The sequence below is a fragment of the Paramormyrops kingsleyae genome, chromosome 23 (assembly GCF_048594095.1).
Source record: "Paramormyrops kingsleyae isolate MSU_618 chromosome 23, PKINGS_0.4, whole genome shotgun sequence".
In the NCBI taxonomy this organism is placed as follows: Eukaryota; Metazoa; Chordata; class Actinopteri; order Osteoglossiformes; family Mormyridae; genus Paramormyrops; species Paramormyrops kingsleyae.
This window is the reverse complement of record NC_132819.1, coordinates 5,205,051-5,215,262: the sequence shown is the minus strand read 5'-3', so window position 1 is coordinate 5,215,262 and position 10,212 is coordinate 5,205,051. Positions and strand designations below refer to the sequence as shown.

Here is a 10,212-nt window from a genome sequence, read left to right as displayed (position 1 = left end):
CTTAGAGGCCTGTGTTTTGATAGGATGATAATGACCTTTTACCTTAAATCTTTCGGTACATTTACGCTAAGAACATCGAATTATTGTGTTAGTCTCAGACTAAGACACACAGATAATGCATTTGGAAGTCGATTTATTCCTGTTGTATCCACTGAGTCGGACTGGCCTAGGCACTCTGCACACGCGAAAAAGCCCAATATCAAGCTGAACGGAGCCATATTGCCACCTATTGTAGCAGAGTCGGACATACTTCGGTCAGTAAATCGATTCCCATGTACATGTATACTGGGACAAGGACAGTAGTGGAATTAAATGGCGTAGTCGAGCTATAACCGCACCTCGACTTCGCTGTGCATGTAAACCTTTGTACTGGTTCGCTGTGCGTGACTGTCAGATGTGTCACTGCATCATTCAGTATGTTTGAAACCGATACAAAAACTAATTTAAAAGCCATTTTTATTTTATCAACTATTTAATAGTCAGGTCAGGTTACAAAATCTTAGCCTTTCATTGCAGCAAACTTTCATTACATCTTAAAGCACAATTCTTAATCACAGAAACCAGATAAAAAAATTAATGTAGCAAAGAAACTAGAACAAAAACTTTGCAAAAGCATCGAAAAACAGGCTGACATGCATCAACCCGCATCTTCGGGGACAGGAAAAAATGAACGAGGGAAAAAAAAACAACTGAGAGGGCCTTACTCTGAAGGTATCAGAGTGAACCAGGAGTGAAACGCCGCCCCATTGTGGCTAATGACATTACACCAATCGCAAGCCACTTCATTTAAATGTCTGTTCTTATTGGCTAGACAACAAAAGACCTGTTTCCAAACAGCCAGGAAAAGTAAAACCGTGAGTCCTGAGGTATAAGGAGTGTAGCCCGAGGTCTGGCTTATGTGGCCGACATGGTCTGCTTGATGACTATCTTCTGCCGGGCGCCCCGGGACGCTGAATCCCCCGAAAAGCCCCCCGAGGTATTCGGCAGGCCGTGAGCCGCCACATATTTCTTGTAGGCCTCGCGGATGATCTTGAAGGCGCGGGTGTTGGCGTAGGGGATGTCGGTGATGGGGTCCCGGTAGAGCGCGGGCTTGTGGGTGACGGGGCAGATCTCTCGTACTGGAGGACGGGGCCCCCGCGACCTCGGGAACACCGACTCGAAGGCCTCGTCATCGCTGAAGGTGATGAAGGTGCGTGCGCACTGGCCCCCTGGTGGCTGCTGGGAGGTTGAAACTGTCCCTTCACAAGGAGTCTGAGTCAAAGCAGCCGGGGGCTGGGGGGTGTCTTGGTCCAACCTAAGTATAGAAAACGGAAACATTTTACAGACACGTCTCACTATGAAGAGCAGACTACATAGGATTCCTTCTGAAACAGAGATTAAGAAACACCCTTAATAATATTAATCAAATGCAACACAAATTTTAAAATGAATTTCACCATTTGCACTTGGTAGCAAAGATTTGGGGAAAAAAAGGACAAAAGAATCCCTTTGATCACAAATTTTCACCCCCTTTTAATAGAGAGACGGGGTAAAAGATCTCAGAAAAACAGCCAAACTAATCCTGTAACCCAGTGCTTCCCAATCCACTCTTTGAGGAACCACAGACAGTCTGCGTTTTGGTCCCCTCCCAGCAAAAACGTGGACTGTCTGCAGGTCCCCGAGGACCAAGTTGTAAGCCAGTACCAGTTCCAGGAATTCAGCATTCTTGATTGGCTAGGAGCAGGGAGGTAGCAAAAATGTGGACTGTACAGGGGTCCCCGTGGACTGGGTTGAAAAACACTGAGGTATGCTGTATGACGTGCCACGTGGTCTTACCCTTCCACGTCCACGTTTTCCTCCTTCAGGCTGGCGTCTGACACCAGGGGCATGAGCACTGAGTGGTAGCGGATGGTGGGGCCCTCAAACGGCCGCCGTTTGTGCACCTGCTTCTTCTTGTCCGCCACCAGGCGCTCGTAGTTCTCTGAGTGAACCCGGGAGACAGCATCGATCAGGACATCGATCAGGACGACAGCAGCTACCTAGCATGGGAGGCGGTAAGGCTTCCTATACGTAGTGAATTGGGGCGGGGATGCAAGGCAAAACCACACCCCTCCACTTAACTCACTGGCCACCCCCACATACCCACCCTTCCTCACCTAGAGATCGGAGGTTAATCTCGGCGGTGACCTTGGCCTCAGCTAGCAGCTCCTCCTGCGTGAGCGGCCGGTCGTGATGGGCCCCCTTGCGACGGCGAGGGGCCACCTGTCTCTCCTGCAGCCGCAGATACGTCATCCGGGTGTGCTCCGTGGTCGACTGGCGGACAGACTTCCGATCTGGGAAAACCAGCCCCATCGTTATGTGCCCGGGCAGGTTATAAGAACTATAAATAACATTTTGATTAATATTGTTATAAAACAGAGAACCAAACCAGCACAGGACACCTTTTGATTTTGTTTTATTTTATATTTTACCGACATGGACAAGTTCGTTCCTAAGGCTACGTCGTTAAGCGAATCGGTCGATAATCGAGGAGCCGCCCCTTACTAATATTTCAAGCATACTGCATTGGTAGTGGGTTTGTGTTAACCATCTTTAGATATTGTTTTAATATCACCTTTGCACCATTTATATCATTTTGTATATTTATAAATGATGCAAGATGAGATGCTTGAGGCTGACATGCCAAGCTGCCGTTTCCATTACCAAAGTTCTCCTACATACTGACTGGTCAGGGAGTTGGTCGTAAGTCCAGGCGGTCCAAACAGGAGTACCTGCATTATCTTTTGTAAGAGAACCTCATTATCAGTTATCCTGGCTCTCTCTGAAATTTAAACTAATTTACAAATGTGCTGGTCTTGGTTCACCTGACTGCAAATCCCAGTATAAAGCTGGGAGGAGCTAAAGCAGAGTGTTAGACACTTTGCATTTCAGGAAACACCTAAACTGCCTTAAAATTCAATGCATAACAAAACCCGAGCAGGAGACATACTCTCGCCAATGTCCTCAAGCGAATCCAGTGGGACAAGTGTGTCCACCTTGACCTTCTCAACCCTTCTGGGCAGTTCTGATGTCTTCTTGGGTCTGGGCTTCACTATGTTCATGGGCTCCTGTATTCACAGAGGCATGAACGTGCATCGCAAAAAGCTCAGGGTAAGCATAATGTAATATGAAGAGATAGACTCCCCCAAAGGTAAGTGAAGTCAGGCTGGGCGGAGGACCAGCCAGACCCCTTACCCTGTAAGCCTTGGTGACAACACGCCTTTTCCTGCGGGGCTCGTCATCCTCCTGGTCGCTGTCCGGCTCGTCACCCTCGTCAATGTCGAAATCACTGTCCACCTCATCCTCCGTGTCGGACTGATCGCCCTTGTACTCGTCATCTCCAGATTCCTGGCCAGAAAAAAAACATTCATGTTTAATAAAACCCTTAGAAATTACACGTTTCTGCGTCGATATCCGTCATGTGAATCTCTAAGTATCATTCTACGAGGTTAATAAAAGTGGGGGGGAAAAGTTTTATTTCCACCGAAAACACAGAAAACCCGTTTAGTGAATTCGCTAAATTACCTCAGAAGAAGCAAAAACGTCAACACCGGAATGCTTAAAGTGTAATGTTCCCATTTGCATAAAATACGTTGGATAATTAGGCCCATAATCTTTTTAAGGGCACAAGTTTTAATATACTCACATCGTTGAATCCACCGTAGGTGGTTTTGTAAAATTCATCTTCTTCCTCGGCATCCAATAATTTCGACATTCGATTCCCCGCTGTCATGCGGGGTTCTCTGCTGAAAGCTAAACTCATTGTGACCTGGATTATTTTACAGTTGTGAAAAATAAAAAACAAAAGCAGCTGGTGGTACTATGAAATCGACGCACTCGTGTGACACTTCATACAAAGAAACGAGCTATCATTAACAAAAAAAACACGCATATGAATTTCTTCCTAGACTCAGATTAACAGTTAAGTGTTAGCAATATAGTAAACCAAGTCCTGATATATGATATTACTATATTTCTATGTCAAGAAATACATTTCAAGTTTTTGATTCACTTCGTCGCCACGTTTGACGTCACAAAACTGCGCCAGTCATTTTAGCCGATTGAATATAGGCGGGCAGATCTGCAGAGTAATTTACTGATTACCCATTAGATGGCAGTAGTGGTTCATGTTGCCAAGCCGGGTGGTTTTGAATTTGGTTTTGCGGGTCATAGTTACTTTGGGTGCGTGAACATAATAGTGGCTGGTTTAGGATGAGTTTGGTAGTTTTCATGCATTGTATAGGAGCCTAAGAGTGCATATATGCCATCCTGTTAGTCATCACGACGTATAAGACAGCCGGGCTTATGTCAGCTAGTGACATTTGATGCGTCCCCCTCTATGTCGTTTTTTAGGCATGCAATTTACAACCGACAATCGAAAGGTAAGATCTCATGTACACACTGTACATAGTAAAATGTAATACATTTACCGCATTTGGCAGACGCCCTTAGCTAGAGTGACTTACATAAATGCTTAGAAGTCTCATCAGTAATAATTATAACAATCATTGATTAATCATTGTGCATGTAAATGCCTTAAATCTTTAAAATAATTTAAATTCACACTGTAAAGGTGCATTGTGAGAGCACAATGAATGCACTCTGAGTATGTTTGTGTAAAGAAGAGCATAGATGTGTACGGATCGTATTGTTCAAATAACAGGGTTGACAACTTTGACGCATCTGGCGTGACAGACTCACGCTCACGCAAGATATCTTACGGTAGGGTTACCATATTTGGTCTGGCGGAAAAAGAGGACGTTGCCAGGTAACATAATATTAATAAGTTTTCAAATTCACCGACCAATCAGGAAGCGCGTAACTCCTGAACATTAATAATATTTCGAGTTCACTGGGCAATTAGGTAGCACTTCTCTAGTGAATATTTATATTTCACTATCCACCCTGTAAATTGGAGATTCGCGTTAGGGAAACCCAGGCGTGTGGTACCCTTACAGTTAACTGTCGTTTTTCAATATACACACGATTGACACAATATACGGCTATGCAAGTCTTTTTCAACAGAAGCCACAAAACGCGAAGCTAAAGTTCGTTAAACTAAAAGCAACGCGATTCACTGTTTACACGAAAACAGTGTAAAAGTGGAAATGGTTTCCGGAAGTTGACGTCCCTCGTGAACAGCGTGACACGTCAGGATGTGCATATTGTTTATTTTTTAAAATAAACGTGTGCACGAGCCTTGCAGACGCTGTATAGTGATACTTAGTGCCAAGGGCGTAACTTTGGCTGGAACTTTGGGGGGGTCGAGTTCTCCACTCATTACAGGGGAAACATTGGGGGGTTATATTGGCTGGATCTGATTATTGGGGGGGGGGGGGTCATAACCCCCCTGGAAATTACGCCCATACTTAGTGCCCTTTCTTTCACTTGGTACTGCACTGTAACTTGCAACATTGCGTCATACGGGTTTGCAGCGCTGGACAAACCGCCGATTTCTGAAAAAGCGCCCGGACAGGAGCCCAAAAAGAGGATGTGTCCGGGGAAGCCCGGGCGTATGGTAACCCTAAGTATGGTACAGTAAGTAATCGTGACAATTAAATTACTCAATTATTGACGAAATATTTTGGGCAGTTACTGAACCGTTTTTGCCTGCAAATCATACGCTGTATTTGGCAAAACCGAAAGGTTTAAGGAGTAATCCAGTTAACCAACAACTTGCATTCAATTTGTAAATTCAACATATGGAAGCAGATTCGTCAAGTTCAGAGAGCCAAGTAAATCAAATAAAAGACGTACAGAAATGAAGAAGACTTGTCCGGCACGTTTGTAAAACATACACTCACCTAAAGGATTATTAGGAACACCTGTTCAATTTCTCATTAATGCAATTATCTAATCAACCAATCACATGGCAGTTGCTTCAATGCATTTAGGGGTGTGGTCCTGGTCAAGACAATCTCCTGAACTCCAAACTGAATGTCAGAATGGGAAAGAAAGGTGATTTAAGCAATTTTGAGCGTGGCATGGTTGTTGGTGCCAGACGGGCCGGTCTGAGTATTTCACAATTTGCTCAGTTACTGGGATTTTCACGCACAACCATTTCTAGGATTTACAAAGAATGGTGTGCAAAGGGAAAAACATCCAGTATGCGGCAGTCCTGTGGGCGAAAATGCCTTGTTGATGCTAGAGGTCCGAGGAGAATGGGCCGACTGATTCAAGCTGATAGAAGAGCAACTTTGACTGAAATAACCACTCGTTACAACCGAGGTATGCAGCAAAGCATTTGTGAAGCCACAACATGCACAACCTTGAGGCGGATGGGCTACAACAGCAGAAGACCCCACCGGGTACCACTCATCTCCACTACAAATAGGAAAAAGAGGCTACAATTTGCACAAGCTCACCAAAATTGGACAGTTGAAGACTGGAAAAATGTTGCCTGGTCTGATGAGTCTCGATTTCTGTTGAGACATTCAAATGGTAGAGTCAGAATTTGGCATAAACAGAATGAGAACATGGATCCATCATGCCTTGTTACCACTGTGCAGGCTGCTGGTGGTGGTGTAATGGTGTGGGGATGTTTTCTTGGCACACTTTAGGCCCCTTAGTGCCAATTGGGCATCGTTTAAATGCCACGGACTACCTGAGCATTGTTTCTGACCATGTCCATCCCTTTATGACCACCATGTACCCATCCTCTGATGGCTACTTCCAGTAGGATAATGCACCATGTCACAAAGCTCGAATCATTTCAAAATGGTTTCTTGAACATGACAATGAGTTCACTGTACTAAAATGGCCCCCACAGTCACCAGATCTCAACCCAATAGAGCATCTTTGGGATGTGGTGGAACGGGAGCTTCGTGCCCTGCATGTGCATCCCACAAATCTCCATCAACTGCAAGATGCTATCCTATCAATATGGGCCAACATTTCTAAAGAATGCTTTCAGCACCATGTTGAATCAATGGCACGAAGAATTAAGGCAGTTCTGAAGGCGAAAGGGGGTCAAACACCGTATTAGTATGGTGTTCCTAATAATCCTTTAGGTGAGTGTACATGCACTTGTAAAGGTGATGTAGCAGCAGTGGCGGCTGGCCCATAGGGGGCGCTCGGGCGCCGTCCTCCCAGATGTGGGGGGGAATATAAAATATATATATATATATATTTTTTTTTTTTTTAAATCAATGTCAGTTTTACTTAATAGTGTGTGTCTATATGCAATCTGAATTATTTAAACAACATTTCCACCAACTGATTCTCATTCAACAGTGAATTTCCACCGACAGATTTCCACCAGTCATTTCTCTTCTTGGGCGCTCATCAAAGCGCCCCAGAAGTGCAGCAAAATAGCCAATCGTGTATGGTTGCTAGGCGAAAATAATAAAGATTTGGCCTATCAGCATCGCCGAATTAAATAGTTTTGGGGCGCTGGAAATTTCGCCCCTGCTACAGAAAATGCGGGAAAGTTTTGGATTGCTCTCAGGTCAATCAGTCAGAGAGATGATGTCGACGACTGCGGTTGAGGGGCAGCTTCCACCAAATTCGGTCAGATCGTTATTGAATTACCCTTTTGCGAGAAGGATGATGGTGGAAAAAAATCCACGTTAAGGAGCTGGGACCCGACAATCCCGAAATAAATTTCACCCAGCCAACTAAGGAGAAAGTTAAAGCCTACAACAGGACATGATTGTGAAATTGTTGTCATTTTCTGACTGTTCATTTGAATGCTTATACTGGACTAGGAAGGGAAATCTATTGGTACATCAGCCCCACCAAGAATTTTTTTCACCAGCCGCCACTGTGTAACAGATTATAAAGTTGAATCCCTCACGAAAAACGATTGCTCTTCAAGTAGGCTTATATATTAATTAACCTTAAATATGTGCATGACAGTTCAGAATATTTACAATTTTATTTCACTTTTCTGAAATTGACCAATCTGCAACTACCACACATCTGCAAGGTTAAGCATGTTTCCCAACAGTTTGCAGTATGGTCTATACTTCCAAATGATGGTGTATTCAAATCTATATTTACTGGGTATAAAAATTTTGAAACCACAAGATTCAGATCTTGAGAGAGCACAGAAAATATGAGCATTGTTCATAAATGTGTATCTGAGTTTTCTGAGTCCAATCTTGTTGAGGATGGCTCTGTGTCAGGCTTAAAGAACCTTAGGTTTGCCTGGATGAATACCAGTTTTTCGACACTTGCATTTGTGAGCCTGTTGCAATCCTTTTTGTGCGTGTTCCCGAACAGTGAACGATTGTGCTCACAGGCGGCTGATGTTGGTGGGATTTGGAGAATGATGGAGGCTACAGGTGCAAGGGCTTCAGCTCCAAAGTCCTTTCCACCAGATGGATGCAGATATGTGCTGGCACGACTGCCATATCCCATCCCCTTCCCAAAGGCCTTGCTTAGTACGGTACTTTGCCAGACTTCCGAGAACTTTACCTTCATCAAAACCCAGGTGGTGAGACACGGTAGTAACAGTGTAAGCTCTGTTGATCTCTTCACTAGAGAGGATGCTTTTCTCATACTTTGGGTCTAGCATGTATGCTGTTGCGTGTACTGGCTTCATGCAGAACTTTTGGCACTTCTCCATTGATTTGATCACCGTGGCTTCCTCTACTTGGAGCAGCAGGGAAGTGGGCAGAACAGTTTGGATTTCTTGTATGATCTCAGCAAACAGACATTGAACATCTGACAAGATGGCATCATCCACTTTCTATCTTGGCAACAGCTGCTGCTATTGGTTTGAGGATTTTCAGGCTGCTATTCACTCTTTCCCAGAACCCATCTTCCTGCAGGATTCTCTTGATGGAACGTTCGATGGCTGCAGTCTGGGATCTGACCATCTCTTGCAGAGACTCCTTCCCTTCCAGTAGACTCTCATACATGATGGCAACCCCTCCCCATCAAGTGACGCTGGGGAGCTTCAGTGTGGTGCTCTTATTCTTTTCTTTTTGCTTTGAGAAGTAGATTGCTGAAGCTGCTTGTTTGCCCTTCACACATTTCACTACTTGTTTCACTCTCTTGTACAGTGTGTCCATTGTCTTCAGTGCCATGATGTCCTTAAGAAGTATGGGCAACACAACCAATCGTTGATGTGTGAGGATAGGTCTCCAGCACTTGTGCCCAAGCAACCGTCATGTTCGCAGCATTGTCAGTTACAAGTGCGATAACATTCTCCGGTCCAAGGTCTTTGATGACTGCTTTCAGCTCATCAGCAATGTAGGGGCCTGTGTGTCTGTTGTCCCCTGTGTCTGTGCTCTTATAGAATACTGGTGGAGGGGTGGTAACGATGTAGTTGATAATTCCTTGTCTCCTGAGGTTCGACCACCCATCAGAAATGACTGAAATGCAGTCTGCTTTGTCGGTGGTTTGCTCGACCTTTGCTAGCACTCTGTCGAACTCTCCATCCAGCAGATGAGTAGATATAGCATGTCTGGTGGGAGGTGTGTATGTTGGGCGAAGAACATTGAGAAATCTCTTCCAGTAGATACTGGCTGTGAGCCTTAGCGGTGAGCCATTTGCATACACTGCCCGAGCAAAACATTCATCAACATTTCTCTGGCTACATTCATCCACTGAGTCAAAAAATTCTTTGATTCCAGAGTGAGCAGGAGCTGGTGAGAGGGTGTCTGAAAATGATGCGGCTGAATCATTTTCACTTCGAATGGAGGCAGTGGAACTCTTGTCTGGGGTTGTTTGTTTTGAGCCCTGGGGAAACTTTGGGCATTTGGCTACATGATGCATACACGAGGCATTGTTCTGTACAATAAGATGTGGGGGGAAAAGTTTGTATAAAAACACTAATGCAATGGCATTCACATATGTAAATCGTTACCTAAACAATTGAAATGGTCTTTAAAAATATTTTACAATTGATGCTGGATAAATGAACAGAAATAGGATAGATGAATGGATTCCTCAATCAGCTTGCTAAATCAAATCATAACCTACATTCTTGTATCATAACAAACAATGGCTAGCAAAAGAAACAGTTGAGCTAGCTAGCTCCATCATAGCTAGCCTTTGGAACCTATCCATTTTGAGTGTTATAGCAGTAGATAAATGGATAAATCATCCCAATTATACTGATGGGCGCGTTCCATTTCAACCATTTTGACAGAGCTCAACCTCAATCAGGCATATGCAGAATTCTGTGAATGCATACTGTGAAAGTATCATGTAAATGACTTCCTGATGAATAGAATGCTGTGTTTT

The 10,212-nt window shown here is 44.3% G+C and overlaps 1 protein-coding gene across 1 annotated transcript; it reads right to left on the bottom strand.

Annotated features, from left to right (window-relative positions):
* Positions 1–439: 439 nt before the first annotated feature.
* vps72b (vacuolar protein sorting 72 homolog b) lies at positions 440–5,716 on the bottom strand. The gene is made up of 6 exons (XM_023844582.2): positions 3,665–5,716; positions 3,214–3,366; positions 2,969–3,086; positions 2,136–2,312; positions 1,816–1,960; positions 440–1,294 (listed from the first exon to the last, which is right to left on the bottom strand). Exons 1-6 carry the CDS (start codon positions 3,779–3,781, stop codon positions 895–897), a joined length of 1,110 nt encoding a protein of 369 aa, XP_023700350.1. The 5' UTR covers positions 3,782–5,716; the 3' UTR covers positions 440–894.
* Between the last annotated feature and the right edge of the window lie 4,496 nt (positions 5,717–10,212).

Coding starts and splice junctions, on each gene's coding strand:
- vps72b (XM_023844582.2), bottom strand. CDS start 3,781: ATGAGTTTAGCTTTCAGCAGAGAACCCCGCATGACAGCGGGGAATCGA. Junction 3,087..3,213: donor TTGTCACCAAGGCTTACAGG/GTAAGGGGTCTG, acceptor CTGTGAATACAG/GAGCCCATGAACATAGTGAA. Junction 2,313..2,968: donor GCTTGAGGACATTGGCGAGA/GTATGTCTCCTG, acceptor TGGTTTTCCCAG/ATCGGAAGTCTGTCCGCCAG.